This window comes from Acomys russatus, chromosome 3, assembly GCF_903995435.1.
Source record: "Acomys russatus chromosome 3, mAcoRus1.1, whole genome shotgun sequence".
NCBI classification, from domain to species: Eukaryota; Metazoa; Chordata; class Mammalia; order Rodentia; family Muridae; genus Acomys; species Acomys russatus.
This window is the reverse complement of record NC_067139.1, coordinates 32,329,865-32,347,352: the sequence shown is the minus strand read 5'-3', so window position 1 is coordinate 32,347,352 and position 17,488 is coordinate 32,329,865. Positions and strand designations below refer to the sequence as shown.

General features: G+C 53.4%; 1 protein-coding gene across 3 annotated transcripts in view; it reads left to right on the top strand.

The window, feature by feature from the left end:
• Positions 1-2,903: 2,903 nt before the first annotated feature.
• Positions 2,904-17,488, top strand: part of Wnk2 (WNK lysine deficient protein kinase 2) — a 112,336-nt gene continuing 97,751 nt past the window's right edge. For all 3 annotated transcript variants that reach the window (XM_051170984.1, XM_051170973.1, XM_051170966.1), the window contains exon 1: positions 2,904-3,596. In XM_051170984.1, coding sequence (XP_051026941.1) covers positions 2,919-3,596 — 678 coding nt within the window. In that variant the 5' untranslated portion in view covers positions 2,904-2,918. The remainder of the gene's footprint in view (positions 3,597-17,488) is intronic.

Genomic DNA, 17,488 nt, shown 5'->3' with positions numbered 1-17,488 from the left:
TCCACTTCCCAGGGCTTTTCCCAGGAAGAACTCTGATCACTGGAGAGTGAGATATACAGGGTTGAACAAAACCATGGCCTGGGCGTGCCCTTGCTATCACCTCCCAGGACCGAAGCTCTGGCCCATACTTGTCACCATCTTGGGCCACTCAATGTTGGGAGTTGCCCCATCTCTCCACAGATCTCGAGGAGGACTTTCTGTTACCCCCAGGCTATTTGCCTTGCCTCTCTGGGCTCTGTTCTCCAGAGCTGTCTCCATTCATCAGCTGCAGGTACCAGGGTGTCCTCTGAGGTGGTCCCAGGGAAGACCTAGTGGTGAGAAGTGGCTGTGCTATGTCTGAGTTCTTGAGAGGCTCTCACATCTGGAAAGTGAGACCTGCCCGGACAGCAGTACCTGGTGATCGATCCCATTGGCAATACCAACTCCTTGTTCTAAGGCCTCATGGCCTCTGATTAGCAGGGCAGCAGGACCCCTATCTCTAAGGACACTTAGACCTGCAGATCTGGCACCAGCTCTCTGCTTCCGGCTCAAATGGGCTTTGTGTTGACACCTGACTCCCAAGGTAGATGACAAATGAGATAATATAAATTAACAGGCATCTGCCAAACGCCTGGCCTAGTGCCAAGGACAGGATTTAACCAGTGGGTCTCTGGGGTATATGTTGGAGTCCTGACTTTAGATGGATCTCAGTTTTCATAGTGTAAGTAATACCAGCATACTCCATTTTTTTTTTCTTTTAGTTTTTCAAGACAGGGTTTCTCTGTGTAGCCTTGGCTGTCCTGGACTCGCTTTGTAGACCAGGCTGGCCTCAAATTTATAGTCTTTGCCTCCTGAGTGCTGGGATTAAAGGCATGCGCCACCACGCCCAGCTCCCAGCATACTCCATTTTAGAGACAGACAGTGTGCCACCACTCAACTAGGAAGAGATTTGAACATCAGCCTAAGTTATTTTCAACTGGTATCAGCACTGCCCCCTAGCAGAACCCAGGAAATCCTGCCACTGGGTAGCAGTTCTGCCGGCATTTGATTCCTTCCAATCATGAACACTGGTGGTATCTCTGTTAGCTTTTCTGTCACATGAGTTGTTGATGCCAAAGTCTCCAGGGCCAGCAGTCCTTGGGCATCCTTTCATATTTGTAACATGCATCTTTGACAGGGTGTCATACCAGCAGGGTGAGGACAGAGGTCAGAACACTTTGGTATCTCCCTTTGTACTGGTTTCCTTGCGTGAACTGGGCCCAATGACTGCATCACAGGGAGTGAGCACAGGTGAGATGTGGGTTCCTGCAGGTGCCTAGCAGGGGCCAGGAATCAGGTCAGTCTTCCGTGACCCCTACAGTTAAGTTCAGAGGTGCCCAGACAAGGGGCTTGTCTGTGGGATTGAGTAGCTCAGGGGGCTGAAAGAGAGGCAGCAGACTGTTCTGGAGAGGTGTGAGTCAGCAAGGTAAGTCAAGCGGTTTCTGGAAACGTCTTCCTGTTTCCATCCGAGGCATCTCGGACTGTCTCTGAGGTTTAGAAGAGAGAAGTCCTTTCCATCTTTATCTGTCTGTTTATTCATCCATCCATCCATCCATCCATCCATCTGTCTCTCTTTGAGTTAGGGTGGTCCAACTCCAGGATCAAGACTCCCTTGCTTCCTCTTCCTGGTGTTGGAATCACATACAGGCTTTGACCACTACGCCGCTGGTCAGGGCCGGGGACATCTGCCTTTGGGATCTGTTTGCTTAATCGAAAAAAATGGACACAGTACATCAACCTCCGGGGGTGATATGAGGTTTTCCCATATACTGGCAGTACAGAAAGGCTGGGAAGACTACTCCAATTTTGCATCTGTGCTTGGGCTCCTGAGGGTAGGGTACCCTGGGGCCTGTATTTCCAGGTTTGGCTATGTCATGTTGTGTATGGCCTGCCACCTCCAAGGAAAATAGGACTCCTCAAGGCCCACCGTCTTGTGGACCACTTCCCAAAAGCTTAAGGGTTAGGCGCCCGCTTTGGGCCCTAGCCGCAGGTGGACGCAATGGGGAGCATCCTGCAGGTGGTGGCGCACAGCCGCAGCCAGGTGGGCGTGCCAGGCCCCGCCCCGCGCGCCTGCCTTGGGAGGGTGGGACAAACGGAAGCCCCGCCCTCCCGGCGCGCTAGTTCGGAGCCGGTGCGGGAGCGGAGGCGCGCGGAGCCGGCAGGAGCACGCGGGAGCGCGGCCCCGCAGCGGCCCGGCCCGAGGGAGCAGCACGTAGGAGCAGAGCGGCCTGGCGACCCCCGCCCCAGTGAGGACCCCGCCTCAGCGCGACGCGGCCCTGAGAGCGGACTCCGGTCTGGGAGCGCGGTCTCGCCCGCCTGGCTTGCCCGAGTCCCCGGGCTGCGGGCATGGACAGCGCCCGCTCGCCCTGTGAGTATCGAGCCCTCCCGCCCGCTGCCTTTGTGTGCGCGCCGCGCCGCCGCAGCCCCCTCCCCGCGCGCCCCGGGCCCGCGTCCTTTGTGGAGCCGGCTCCTGTCCAGTGCTTTCTCCTGCCCCGGGCCTCCATGTCCCCTCCGCAGCCGCCCGCGGGATAGCCCAGCGGGGTCGCTCCTGGGCTGGCCTTGACCCCTTTCTCCAGCTTCCCGATCCCTTCTTTAGCTCCAGTGGGCCCTCAGGGATACCTAGCTGGTCGTCCCTCCTGGAGTCCCCTGGACAGCCCAAGACAGGCCGTGTTTTGCGGCTCTAGGCTGAGTGAGGCCGTGCATCCCCTTGCAATCTGCGCCTCGGGGTCCGGTCTGCAGTCCCTCTCCTCGGAGCCCGCAGTGGACCGCCCGGCAGGCCACTTCTGCGGCGGGGCTGGGCAGGGCGCGGGCCCAGAGGCGGCGCTGTTTCATCCCGCGGCCCAGGCAGGTGCGGCAGGGCTGGCACTCACGCGGGACCCGTGTGTCCTTGGCCCGCAGAGATGGACGGCGATGGCGGCCGCCGAGACACCCCCGGCGCGCTGATGGAGGCCGGGCGCGGCACGGGGTCGGCGGGCATGGCGGAGCCGCGGACGAGGGCGGCCCGGCTAGGGCCCCAGCGTTTCCTGCGGCGCAGCGTGGTGGAGTCGGACCAGGAGGAGCCACCGGGCCTGGAGGCGACCGAGACGCCGAGCGCGCAGCCCCCACAGCCCCTGCAGCGCCGGGTGCTTCTACTCTGCAAGACGCGCCGCCTCATCGCGGAGCGCGCCCGGGGCCGCCCCGCCGCGCCCGCGCCTGCCGCGCCCGCAGCGCCTCCGGGTTCCCCGAGTGCCCCCTCGGACCCTGGCCCGGAGCGAGGAGGCGCGCAGGAGCCCAGCCCAGATCCTGCCACCTCCTCAGCAGCAGCCGCGCCGGTCCCCGACGGCGGCCCGCGGCAGGAGGAGACACCAGCCCCGACACAAGACGCTGGAGCCACCGAGGCAAAGCCCGAGCCCGGGCGTGCACGCAAGGATGAACCCGAGGAAGAGGAGGACGATGAGGACGACCTCAAGGCCGTGGCCACCTCCCTGGACGGCCGCTTCCTCAAGTTTGACATCGAGTTGGGCAGGGGCTCCTTCAAGACGGTCTACAAGGGGCTGGACACGGAGACCTGGGTGGAAGTGGCATGGTGTGAACTGCAGGTGAGGGCTGCTTGCCCCGCAGGTGGGCTACAAGCAGATATGTCCTTGGGTGTGTCCTTGCTCTTAGGCAGGGCTTTAGGCAGCCCTGGGGATGGTGGTGGCTGGTATGTGTCACCCTCTGTGTGGGTGTCCTGCAGGACATAAATGCCTTGTGTATGGCTAGCCTGTTGGTGCTGTTTCTGGACTTGTGCACAGGTTGAGGCTTGTTATCTTGGAGGTCAAGTCTGGGTGTGTGCCCACAGTGACAGCGGTGTTGAATGAAGTGGGCAGTGGACGTTTCTTCTGTCAGCCCATGCTCCTTGTAGGTCCTCAGAACCCACCCACTTTTATTGACTCAGAGACTGGAGGGTAGTGAGAGAGAGGGCTGTTATCTGGTCCCTTTCTAGGTGGCTTGGAAGTTCCTGGACCCCTCAAATTAGCATCTTCCTGTGCCCTGCAAGATGTAGGTGTGACAGTTGCAGATGCCCGCAGGGGCTTCCTTTGACTCAAGAGTGATGCTTGGTGGGTCCTTGGGGCCCTGCTCGAAGTCCTGCCAGCAGCCTCCTGGTGTTGGAAAAACCAGGTTTATTAGATGTGTGAGTGCAAATCATGAAAAATGCCTGCCTGCCTTCTTTTTCTCTCTTTTTACCTCTTCCCCACCCCCTTTTCTTCCTTCCACCTTTATTTCTGTTTCTGTCTCCTCTTTCCTTTCTTTTTGGAAGCAGAGGCTCAGCATGCATTTTTCATAACCTTGCCCTCTTGTTAGCTGTGTCAGCCCTGGCCCTGAAGATTATATAAACCGCAACCCTAGCCGTTCTGGGGCCAGCCTTGGAATAGGAGATAGCTCCTGTCACAAGGGGTGTTTACAGGCCCTCCCTTACTGGGAGGGAGGGGCAGCTGTCAGGCAGGGGCTGACTGGGAGAGTGCTGGCTGGAGGTGCAAACCTACCCCGCTGGCCTGTAAAGTTAGCTGGCCTTCCAGGGCTAATGCATCCTGGGCAAGCATGGGTGAACTGGGTGCCAGGGCTGCCGTCCACTGCAGGATGCCTGCACTTCTGGCCCAGAAATGGGATTCAGGTGCTGTGTTCTCTGCACCTGCAGGGTGCTCTGCATGTGTACGTTCAGGGGTGTTGACCTGTCATTAATCTTTCTGAGACAAAGAGCTTCAGCGGTCTTGCCTCCACACCGCCCTTTGGTTCTGTCATGGAAATATGGCTTTACATGAGAGGGTGGGTGGTGTCTTGGAGGCTTTCAGCAGGAGTTGAGTTTCTTTTCTCCCTTAGGGTTCCTATGAGGAACATCTCTGGTTCTTGCCTGGCATGTCCTAGAGCAACGGCTCTCAAATGTCCTAGTGCTGCAACCCTTTAATACAGGTTCTTACGTTGTCGTGACTCCACCCCCAAACCATAAAATAATAATAATAATAGTAATAATAACAACTATTATTATTATTGAGACAGGTTTCTCTGTGTAGCTTTGGCTGTCCTGGACTCGCTTTGTAGACCAGGCTGGCCTCAAACTCACAGAGATTACCTGCTTCTGCTTCCTGAGTGCTGAGATTAGAGGTGTGTGCCACCACACCCAACTCCATAAAAAATTTTTTTGTTGCTACTTCATAACTGTAATTTTGCTACTGTTATGAATCATAATGTAAGCACCTGTATTTTCCGATGGTGACCCCTGAGAAAGGGTTGAAACCCACAGGTTGAGAACCGCTGTCCTAGACCTTGCAGAGAGGCAGCCTTGATGGTACAGAATGATGTGGAGGTGTTGGGAGGCCAGGTCTGTAGCCCAGGACCCTGAAATGTGCCGTATGTCCCTGCTACCTGAAGAGGCACTGAGGAGAGGGGACCCAGGAAGGGGAGGTGATTCTCAGTTCTGGAGAATGGCGCGATTCTTGGCTCCCCACCTTCCTGCCCTTGCCGGATGACCAGTGTGGCTCCCTCAGCACCGGCTGGGGCTGCTACTATGGAATGTCACCAAGGGTAGAGGACAGAGCAGGGGTGCTGCAGCAGGCTGCATGTGAGACAGACTTCCACAGGCCAAGCCTGCCTGCCTGAGGCAGCATCTCAGAGGCTTTGGGTTCTTGTTAGTTCAACCCTTCCCTTTAAGGCAAGGCAAGTCAGTCTGATCTTGTTGTGGGCAGGGCAGCAGAGGATGGGGCCTGGCCCCTGGCCAGGAGTCTTTGGATACGTGGCTCTAGGTAAAAATCGGGTAGCTTTTGGATTTTAGTGCTGTTCCTTGCTTGGGGGAGAGTGGGAAACCCCCTCTCCCCAAGTAGGTGGGGAAACTGTCTTCACGTCTCTGTGTTTGGCTAAGGCTGCAGTGCGTTGTGTGGGGTTACCCTCCTCTATCTGGACCACCAAGGTAAGGGTCACATGACTGGGGTCTGGGCCAGTTAGAGCCTTGTGAAAGCCTCCACATCCACGAGGCACATCGTCGACGGTGGGAACACTGGGTGACTTCTTGATACCATTCAGGAGGTAGCCGGTGTCGCAGGATCTGGAAGGACGGCAGAAGCCTGGTTGGGGTGTGGGGCACAGGCTTGCTGGACAGGGCTATGGGAGAAGCCCACTTAGAGGCTCCTGTGCGGAGGAGAGAGTGGGGTAGCAGAGGTTTCTGGAGATATGCAGATCAGGGCCCAGGCTAGGAGAGGGAAGCCAAAGTCCTTGTCTTGGGGTGGGATCCCCGTTCATCATATGCAGAGGACCCCAGCAGGATGTGGGGTATAGTTTTCTTGACTTTGGACCCAGGAGGGAGCCTGGTTTATCCACTATGTACTGGGTTCTTCCTGAACCTCTCCAATCTCTGGTGTTTCCAACTGTTGGGGAAAGCTCCTGAATTCTGGATGGCATGGTGAAAGGAGAGTCTGTCAGGACGTTGTTGTTTTTCTCCTGGGGAAGTTAGCCTCCATTGCTCTCTGGACACTCAAGGGGCTTTGGTCTGTTTACTCAGGTGCCCGCTGAGCAGCTGCTTCCTTTTTGCACCCTCAGTGGTGGGCCCAGTGTGGCCTCCACAGTGGTACACTGCTTGAAGTCTCTTTCCAGGGTTCTCTGCCAAGGGGTGGAGTCAACACAGTCACAGGCCTTATGAGTAGCTTAGAGGACACTGGGTTCCTTTTAGTTACTCTGTATTGAAAGGGTTGACAGGGAGAGCAGTATGTGCTCGGTCCACATCAAGGACAGAGAGATGGCCCACCTTCTCAGCTGTAGACAGGCAGAGCTGGAATCTGAATTTTTTTTTAGTTGTGTGTGTGTGTATGTGTGTGTGTGTGTGTGTGTGACATTTGAAGGTATTTCCTCCTGTTATTTATCCTTTGAAGGCGCTTTTACTCCTGCTAGTAGAGTGCTTTATTATAATGGCAGTGGAGGAAGCAAAACACCCTAGACTCCTCCTGTCCTCATCCTTTCTCCCTGCTCTGAGGGGATTTAGGGTCCTCTGAGGCTCAGGTCCCTGTGCATCTGTCTGCTGAGGCTGCTATTGCAGGGAGGTAGCTGTCACCATGGTGGGGCCCTGTGCCAGGTGGGGGTACTCAGTCCTCGGTCCCTGGCTTGGAGACTGGCTGTACTCTAGCAGAATGGTAGGCTGCCTGAGGAGGAAGTGTGGGGGTGAGAAATCTTTGAGCCTCTGCCATACCAGAGCCTTGCTTGCTAGGTATAGAGGAGACGTGGCCTCAGGGCCCTCCAGTCACTAAGTGGGTCCTGCTGCTGTGTTGAGCGCAACAGTGTTCTTCTAGAAGACCTGTGTGTTCCCATCTCATGCTCTAGTCAGATTCATAGTGTCCTCAGCTGCCAGTGCTGGGAGCAAGTGCCACCCAAGGGACCATCCTGTGTGGCTTATGCCTTGGAAGACAGCCCCAGTGCCACTGAGACTTTTCCAAGGGTCCTATCTGTCTGCACGGGATCTAGGTGTAGTGGACGTCCCAGGCCTAGGGCCTGGAGAGTCCCAGGGTCATGCTGTGATACCCTTGTGCAGGAGGCCTGGCTGCTACCTTATCTGCTCTCACCCCTGGCTCTGTGGTGTGGGGACAGGAGGCAGTGAGTATAGTCCCAGCAGGCAATGGTGCTTGTAGGGAGGGGACACTCTGAGACAGCATGGCCTGATTTGGCTGGCGGTCACCTGGCCTTCTTCCTCTCTCTTTGGTTTTTAATCCCCCCGAGTGCCTAATTTCGTTCAAAGAGCTATAATTGACAACTGGTCTGTGTTAACGCTGAGCTCGCCTCCATCATGCCTGCTGACCGCAGTCTTGTTTTGGTTGGTGGGAAAGGTTGGCTCTCTCTGCCTGAATGGCCTGTGGGTATGGCTTTCCCATCAGGTGTAGAAATGTGGGCACTGGCACTTGGGCCCCTCCCGCCCCCCATTCTCACTCTTGAGTGGTGTCATGAGGTGTGTGTGGTGAGACATGTGGTCAGGTATGGTGAGTAGCCGTCCAGGCTGTGGCTACCATCCCTAGCGTGTGGGGAGGCCAGGCCCCCATAGAGGCAGGTGCTTCTATAGATGAATAAAAACCTGAGAGATGCTCTTAGAGGCCCAGGCCTTTGGAGGTGCCCAACTGAGTCTGGTTCAAGGCCAGATCCCCATGTGACGCAAGCAGGATGGCTCTGTTTCTCTTCTCAGTCCCAGTTGAGGACCCATTTCACATACATGAGGGGAAAATGGCACATGCAGTTTATATGACCTTGAGCTGGTGTTTCTATAGCTCTTGGTATACAGATGGCCTGTGAAACACCTTGGGTCTACCTCTAGTGGCACTGGCCTGGAACTTTCTGTGAAGACATCCACATCTCTTTCCATGTTCTATCTGCATGTGTCCTACTGGGGATGTGCTGAGCACTTACACTCTTGATGCTCCTCCTGTTATCATGGGCAGAGTGGCCAGATCCTAAGACTGAGGCCCAGGCAACCTAAAGGTAGTTACTGGGAGATCAGATGGGCCCCACGCCAACTTGGGGATGGAGCACTGAGGCCTGGAGGAGTTCAAGGTGGTGTGTGTGTGACTGGCTGAGCCCTGAGCTGGGAATAGCTACAGGCGCCGAGTCCGGGTGTCCTGGCCACGAAGTGGACTGGTGACATCTGAGGTCAGGATGGCTCCTGAGCACTTGGTCACCTGAAGATTAGGCAGGCTTTGAAGCTCCATGCTTCTAGGGTGACCATGCTCATTGGTGAGGGGGACTGTTGGTTGAGCCTGGCCCCTGGTTCCAGGCCTGGGGACACCATGGCAAACGGATCAGGCCATGATCCCAGGAGGCATGGAGAAATGTCGGCAGATCTCAGAATGCTGTGGTGAGGAGAGAGCTGGGTACCGAGGAGGCTTCTGGGAGAGGGACTGCATCATCTGGACTGGACAACTGTGTAGAGGCCCTGAGGTTGAAGCTAGGATAGCGTGCAGGAGTCCTTGTATGCTTGGTGAGGCAGCTGGATGGGCCTCGAGGGCAGCCTGGGGGTGTGGTCAGGACTTTTGTCTGGGGTGTTCTGAGCAGAGGAGAGGGCAAGAGTACATGGCGGAGAGCCAGGTAGAGAGGGCGGGGAGGAGGCTCAACTCTGGTGCACTCAGTTGTTAGAGAGCGTAGGATGTGAAGGTGGAGGAGGTGTGTGGACAGCATGGCAGGAACTTGGGCCAGCAGGACACAGGACAGTTTTGCTGGCAGAACCTGCCTTTGGGAGCTTCACATGTCTGTGTAGGCCATGGAGCATGAGGTGGATGGGTGTGAGTCAGGGTGTGTGGCCCGGTGGAGGCCAGGCCAGAGGGGGGAGGTTCCTGGAGCCCCAGCCTTGTCTGGTGTCTCCCCCAGGTCTGATGTGAGTTCTGTCCACAAAGTCATACAGGTGGGAGCAAGTGTTTCCTCGCCTCAGGTGCTAAGCCACAATAAGGAAGTACTGTGGGCCTCTGTTGTCCTTTTCATCTCCATTTTGCTAGCTGGCTATACAGGGCAAGCTCACACAGTCTGGGCAGGGCTGGCCTGCAGTGCTGGGCTGTTTGGCTTGTTCTGAGTTGGCTGCACTCGTCTTCCAGAAAGCTCAGTTTTACTTGTGGCTCTTGTGTGCCCTGTGGGTGTCTCTCGGGCCTTGTGGCTTGGACCTGGCTTTTGGCCGAGGCTGCAATGTGTCCAGTGAATGCACGGGTCCTGGGTTACTGCAGTAAGGGAAGAGAACTTGACCTGGTCCAGTGGAGGTTTAGGCTGCATGTCTGGTCTCCTTTGCGGTCTGCCCTGGGCCAGCAGCTGTGGTGAAACCCTTGTCTTTTGGCAGAGCTGAGATGGATCCTAGGGTCTTAGCAAGTACTTCCCTGAGTAGTGGTAGCAAGGAGGTTTGGGAACATATAGCCAGGCAAGGTATCTATACATGAGGATACTGTGTATGTGTGTGTACCCTGCTACCTGATTGGGGGGTACTTGTTACTGAGAGCCTTAGTGTTTTTACCTTGGGATAGGGGGATGGTGCTGGCCAACTCTCAGAATTGCATCTCATGGAGGAGCGTATGGATGGCCCTGAAATGACCCTCTTCCCACTTGCACGGTAAACAGCAGTTTGTGGCTATGGAGAGCAAGTTGATCCTGGCAGGGCTGAGCCCCAGTCTCCACCTGGTGGGGTGCAGCAGAGCCTGGGGCTCTGGGCTGCACCAGCCTCATCATCCAAGTTGCAGATAAGGGTCAGGGCGCGCAAAGCACAACAGCTGGAGTTGCAAAAGGCAAGTCAGGGCCTGGGTGTGCCTGCTGATCCCCCAGGGTGAAGACTTCTGCCTGAGAGGCGGGCTGGTAGGGTTTGGTGAATGGAGGATGGCTGCAGTTTCCCCCTGCTTCCCAGCGTTCTGAAGCCCGGGTTTTGTTCTTGGTTCCCAAAGTATTGGATTACTACTGCCAAGCCAGCTTTCATTAAATATATATTAGAACTATGGAAAAGAATAAAGAAGTGATCGAGGTAGTGTGATGTTGGTAGAAGAGTAGACAGATGGGAAGACTAGAAGAAAGCCCAGGAGAAGACCCACACAAAGAAAGCTGATGGCTTTAATAAAGGAGTCTTTTCACTGAGTAGTGCAAGGCTTTTCAACAAATAAACCGGCCATGACAGGTGTACCTTCAGATCCAGGGCTGTGGCTCAGCACAGTGCTTGCTGAGTTAGGTGCTAGGATCCATTTCAGCTCTGCAGAAAGACACAAAACAAAAGGTAACGAGAGAGCGCACACACTTCAGACCGCAGGGCCCAGAGCACATGCCCTTCTGAACAAACAATCAACCTGAAAAGGATCACATCTACGTCTAAAATGCTTAGAAGCTAGGCAAAAGCCCAGGCGACTTTGGCTTTGGCAATGACCTTTTAGATGAACCACCTAAGGCACAGCGCAGGCCAAATAATTGATAAGCTGAGCTTCATTAAAATTAAAATCTTGTCTGTGAAAGACAGTCAAGAGACCAGCCACAGACAGGGAGAACATATTGACAAATAGCTCTGATAAAGGAATCCAAAACACACAAAGTTTTTAGAACTCAGCAGTAAGAAAACAATCAGATAAAATAATAATAATAATAATAATAATAATAATAATAATAATAATAATAATAATAAATATAGGCTTAAGCCTTAAGTAGGCATTGTCATCACCATCATCATCATCATCATCTAGGCAAAAGACCTAAGTAGGCCTAAATAGACTTTGCCTGTGAAGATGTTCAGATAGCCAGTAAGTATGAAAAGATACTTAGCATCACATGTTGCCAGGGAGATGCAAACTCAAGCCCCAGTGAGAACACGCCGAATACTCATTAGAATGCCTAATGCCAGAGCAGCTGACAACACCACATGCTAACGAGGGCATGGAGCAACTGGAGTGCTCCCTCATCACGGTGGGGAATGGAAAACGGTGCTCCAGTAGTCTTCCTTGTTAGTGTCCACCCTATCACGAGCCATCGAAAGGTGTACCCCCACATTAAAGACCTGCGCATGAGTGTTAACAGCCTCATTTGTAGGTGTTAAAGCATAGAAGCACCCAAGATATCTTTCAGTAGATGAATGGATTTTGTGGTACATCCAGAAAATGGAGCACTAAAAACAGGCAGAGCTGTCAAGCCATGAAAGACAGGGAAGAATCCTAAATGTCCATGAGTAAAGAAGACAGCCTATGATGAATATACCATAGCAGTGCAGATATTACTGTGCTAAAATGAATCGACTGCACGTATGCTCTAAAAGGCAGAACCAAGGCTGGCAAGATGGCTCAGCAGGTGAAGGCATCCAAATGTGGAGAGAAAACTGCCCCTTGAAAGTTCTGACCTCTGACCTCTTCATGTGTGCCTCCTCTCAGTAAATAAAGAAATACACAGCCTGGTCTACAAAGTGAGTCCAGGATGGCCAAGGCTACACAGAGAAACCCTGTCTCGAAAAACCAAAAAAAAAAAAAAAAAAAAGAAATACAGTTGCTGGGCGTGGTGGTGCACGCCTTTAATCCCAGCACTCGGGAGGCAGAGGCAGGCGGATTGCTGTGAGTTCGAGGCCAGCCTGGTCTACAAAGTGAGTCTAGGACGGCCAAGGCTACACAGAGAAACCCTGTCTCGAAAAACAAAAAACAAACAAACAAAAAAAAGAAATACAATTTTAAGAAATTAAGTTTAACAGAAAAACGTAAAATCATGGAGGCAAAATGAAAATAAAGCAGGGATGGAAAGCAACAGAACACAGTGAGGCCATTCTGTGTGATATGACAGTGATGGTTGCAGGTAGCTTTCACTTGTGTGAGGTCACAGGGTATATGGCATTGAGTAAACCGTCAGCCTTGACCATTGTCTCCAGAGAATAATGATATGTCTATTTTGTCTCATTGATTCTAAGTGTGCCACACATGTGGAACTTTCCCAGCACAGGGAACTCCATCCTTCCAAAACCCAGAACTTCTCCACAAAACGGAGTTTATGAAGGAAGAGGGGCCTCACCCATCTAAATGTTCCCAGAAATAAAAAGCCACCTACTATTCATCAAATGTAGCTGCATTGATTGTGTGTTTTACCTTTCAGTGCTCTGCACACACGCAGGGTGTGACAGCTGTCAAGTCTGTCTTGATTTGTTGCTGTGAAAGAGGTTGTGCCATGCTATGATTCCACCTGGCTCAGGGAACCTGTGCTGGTCCTGAGGAGATGTTTCCAGAGAGTGTAGCTCAGCTCGGCTCTAGGGTCAGGCTCCTTGGACCAGCAGAGCAGCTCTGAGTCGGGGGCTCTCTCAAGCAGCTGTGCCCCTCACCCTGTTGTTTAAGGGCCAGCTGTGTCCTGGAGGCTTTTGATGTCATTGATGTTTTGGCCAGGAGCACTGTCCCCACCTGAGGGTGAGGGACGGTGGTGAGAGGCTCTGTGTCTAGAGTCTTGGAGGTTTGGCTCAGGGTAGCACCAGGGCTTTTCTCAGCAGGGAGCCCCTGGCTCAGGCCTCAGCCTGACACAACACGGACATTTCAGCCAGGCTGAACATGGTGACAAGTCAGAAAGGAAAGGGAAGGGGCTTGGGTTTGATGAGAACTTCCTTGGGCTATGAGCCTATCAGTCATGGAAATTCTGTTTTCAGAGATGAGATAGGCTTATCCAGAAGGAGCCCACGAAAGGTCGAATGGTGTGGCCCACTGTATCTCTGTTGCTTGAATGTCTTGCATGTGTTTAAAGTGTGGCTGCAAAGAGAAAAGCCTGGGACATGCTGGGTCAGCTGGGCACTGCTATTGTAGAGCATTTTCGGAACCTTTAAAAAGCCCACTGTGGGGGCTGGAGAGATGGCTTAGAGGTTAAGAGCACTGTCTGTTCTTCCAAAGGTCCTGAGTTCAATTCCCAGCAACCACATGTTGGCTCACAACCCTCTATAATGGGATCTGGTGTCCTCTTCTGGAGTGCAGGCACACATATGGGCAGAATACTGAACAAATAATAAATAAATATTAAAACAAAGCCCACTGGTTGTGAATTGCTGGCATGTAGGGGAGACTGTGGCTTGCCTTCACCTTTCCTCTCTCTGTAGGGCATCTTGTGGCCAGAGTGGGATGGGATGCCCTGGTGGAGGGTGGCTGGTGGTAGAGGTGTTCTCGTGGTATTTTCTCGTATTTCTGCAAGCGTGTGTTGTCCTGCACGAGTCAGTGGTGCTGTTGACACCTGTGGATCTAGATGTGGAAAGCTGGTCTTGGCCCCGTGACCCCGCCATCTCCTGCCTTTGTCCCTTCTTGCCTTTCTCTCGGTGTGTGTGCGTTTGTGAATGGGTTGAGCCATGCCTATCCTGGGTCATGTTTAGAATCTGAAATCTAGGGACAGCCAATTAAGAGCTCCAGAGACAACTTGCCAGTGTTGGTAGAGACATAAGATATTTATTTCTTCTTTCTCTTTAGCTCGCCTCATACTCATTGACATTAGACTCCTTTTTGTTTGTTTGTTTGTTTGTTTGTTTGTTTTTTGTTCCCCACCCCCCCCCCCCCCCCCCCCGAGACAGGGTTTCTCTGTGTAGCTTTGACTGTCCTGGACTTACTTGGTAGACCAGGCTGGCCTCAAACTCACAGTGATCCACCTGCTTCTGCCTCCCCGAGTGCTGGGATTATGGGATTAAAGGCATGCACCACTACACTCGGCTTCTTCTTTTTTTAAAAATTTTATTTAATTTTATTTTATGTGCATTGGTGTGGGGTGTCAGGTCCCTTGGAATTAGGATTACAGACGACAGTTCTGAGCTGCCATGTGGGTGCTGGGAATTGAACCCGGGTCCTTCAGAAGAGCAGACAGTGCTCTTAACCACTGAGCCATCTCTCCAGCCCCATGTGTTTTAATTCTTAAATAAAAATATCTAGCTGGGCGTGGTGGCGCATGCCTTTAATCTCAGGAGGCATAGGCAGGTAAATGTGAGTTCGAGGCCAGCCTGGTCTACAAAGTGAGCCCAGGACAGCCAAGGCTACACAGAGAAACCCTGTCTTGAGAAACAAAACAAAACAAAAATACATACATATATACACATATACATATGTACGACATCTTCTTTGACCTTTCTGGCTGCAAAAGGATCTGTGGCCTTCATAGCTGCAGGGGTGTCTGGGAAAGGCTTGATTGGCATAACTGCTCTTGATCTGTTACCTGAGGCTGAGGACCCTGGGTGCCCAGGATGGGACAGTAGGCTTTCTCTCTCTAGGGAGTATCAGTGCTGTGTGCAAAGGAGCCTTCATCTGCCTGGGTAGGTCCCAAACAGAGCAGCCCACCTGCCAGCCAGTCTGCCTGTTCTTTTCCACACCTGGCCACTGTGGGCACCTACAGGCCCCGGGGCAGCTTGCCCTCTTCTCTGGAATGTCCTGCCCCTTGCTCTTCACCCACCATATGGGCCCCAGTACAGTGTTTTCTTCTCCCAGCTGTCCAGTTTCCTTCCCCCTCAAACTTGTACTTTTTGAAAATCCCTAGCTACTGGCAGAGTGCAATTAGGAGCTGGGCGCTCAGGTGGCTCCATCGCTGCATTTGTGTGCGTTTTATCTGACCCACTTTGGGTTCCTCCCTGAATACTTCAGCAAGCATCTCCTGACAGGAACAGGGACAGGTCCCCACAGAGCCTCTGCAAGGCCCCGCCCAGGCCCAGGTGGGTGGATCCCGTTGGATTTGTCTGGTGTGTGGCCTTTTGATTCCCACGATTGTTCTCTCTCTCTCTGGGCTCCCTGCTTACACGTGGGATGTAGTCAGTGAAGAGACTGGTGTGGCATTCGCTTGTCACATCTATTTTAATCTAGAACAGTGGTTCTCTACCTGTGGGTTGCAACCCCTCTGAGGGTCGAATGACCCTTTCATAGGGCTCACCTAAGACCATTGGAAAACACAGCTATTTCTATTATAACTCATAACAGTAGTAAAACTGCAGTTATGAAGTAGCAATGAAAATAACTTTGGTGGCCCAGTGTGGTGATGCACGCCTTTAATCCCAGCACTTGGGAGGCAGGGGCAAGTAGATCGCTGTGAGTTCAAGGCCAGCCTGGTTTATAAAACGAGTCCAGAACAGCCAGGGCTGTTATACAGAGAAACTCTGCCTCGAACCCCCCCCCCCCCCAAACAAAACAAAACAAAACAAAAACCTAAATAAATAAATAAAAGAAAGAAAGAAAGAAAAGAAAAGAAGTCTGGCTTGGGGGCTTACCCCTTGCTCCTTTATTACCTGCTACCAGTTAGCCTTTCCGTGTTATCAGGCAGCGGTATGTATAGAGCTTCTAGTGGTTTTGTCTGGTGTTTCTGCCCAGTGGGGGTTGGATTGTATGTCTCTGTAGCCGGCTGCCATGGGGTGTCGCACGTGCAGGTCACGGGGCTGGCTGGGCTGCTGTCCCTGTAGAGACACGAGTATTTCTAGCCCAGAAATAGCTGAGCCACCACCCATGGTGCCCTGAGGCCCCATGGGAGACCGAGAAGCTCCTAGTAGGGAGGGCTTCCATTTTCCCTTCTGAGGAGGATGCAGAGGGATGTCAGGATGGCTGTTCAGGCGCCTGCCTTGAGCCCAGGACTGCCGTGAAACCTGACTATCCTGGGCAGCGGGCTGCAGCTGTTGCACTCTGTTCTAAGTTGACTTGGTGCTCTTAGGAACCCCCTCGCCTCTCTTCACTCTGCGCTCCGGGTTAGGAGGTTTGGATAATAGACTCACCCACCCCGTCCGCTGACTACTGGTTGAACTCCTGTGACTTCTCTGAGACCTGACAGGATGGCTGGCTGGCCTGAGTTGGGGCAGAGTATGTCTGAGCTGTTCCTTTTCTGCTACCCCTGGACCTGCTTTGTTGGGGGGACACCCTAACAGAGGGGTGACTATCAAAAGGGGCTGTCTCTAGGGACGGGATATGGTATGGAGCTCTGACCTGCCTTCCTTGCTGGCAGGTGACCTTGTCTGATGTCATCTTCTTGGGAAGTCTTTCAGTGTCATGCTTACTTCATCTTTGCTGACATATGCAGAGGTCTCACCAACTGCCCAGGGCCATCTCCACTCATCCTAGCCCCACCCCCCACCCCCCACCTGAGATTGGTTGGGCAATAATGGGCACAGGTCCATTACATTGTAAATTGTGCCTGGACCAGCCCTACCTGTTGTCCCCTTGCTAGGGGGCAGGTGTGGGCAGAGACTCTGCTTAGCCCTTACCTCTGCCCTCCAATTGGCCCAAACTTATGTACCCTTCCAGGCTGAGCCTGAGGCTACAGTCTTTGAGCCTGAGAGACACTAGGAGAATTTCTTCCTATTTTGGGGTGTGGTCTCAGCCTGGCTGTGCCTCCCAGAAGCTAGCTAATGTCTAGAGTTTGGGGTGCAGTGCCTCCTCCCTGTTCCCATGCCTTTAGGGTTTCAGTGTTTCTCTTTTTCTCTTGCCTGGCCCCCTCACCCCCTTTGGCAGTAGGGTTTGTGCTTCTGGCAGTGAAGGGGTGCTGTGGGGTGCTGCCGTTCCATCTTCACATCAGCAGCAAGCTTCCAGCGCTGCTCCAGATAGGCCTGGGTGTTTCTTCTCCTTAGTAGTTAGTTTCATCAGAGGAGAGAATTTGACCCTTTCGGAAGAAGTGTGGAAAACACAAGGATGTGGAGGGGAGTGAGGAAAGGCAGGGAGTTTCAGAGGCCCCGTGACCCCTAAGCCTTTGGCACAGTGTCAGGGGCTGGCCAGGTGCCATAGCAGACAGGTCATAGTCGAGCGAGGTTGCTTCAGCTACTGAGAGGCTGTTAGGTTAAGAAGGCATACTGAGAACGTCTGCCTGCTGTGCCCGTGTGGGCACCTTTGTCTCCGGAAAGCCAAGGTCCACTAGTACTGGGCTTGGAGGTGGGAAGAAGGTCTCTCTCCTACTTGCTGGCCTGCTGTACCAGCCCAGTGCGTGTGGCAGGTGCTGTGTGTGGCTTCAGCCCCAGGAGTGGAGGCGACATGGCACTTGTCGGTAGTCTCATGTGGGCGATATGTGGAGGTTCTGTTCACTGTGA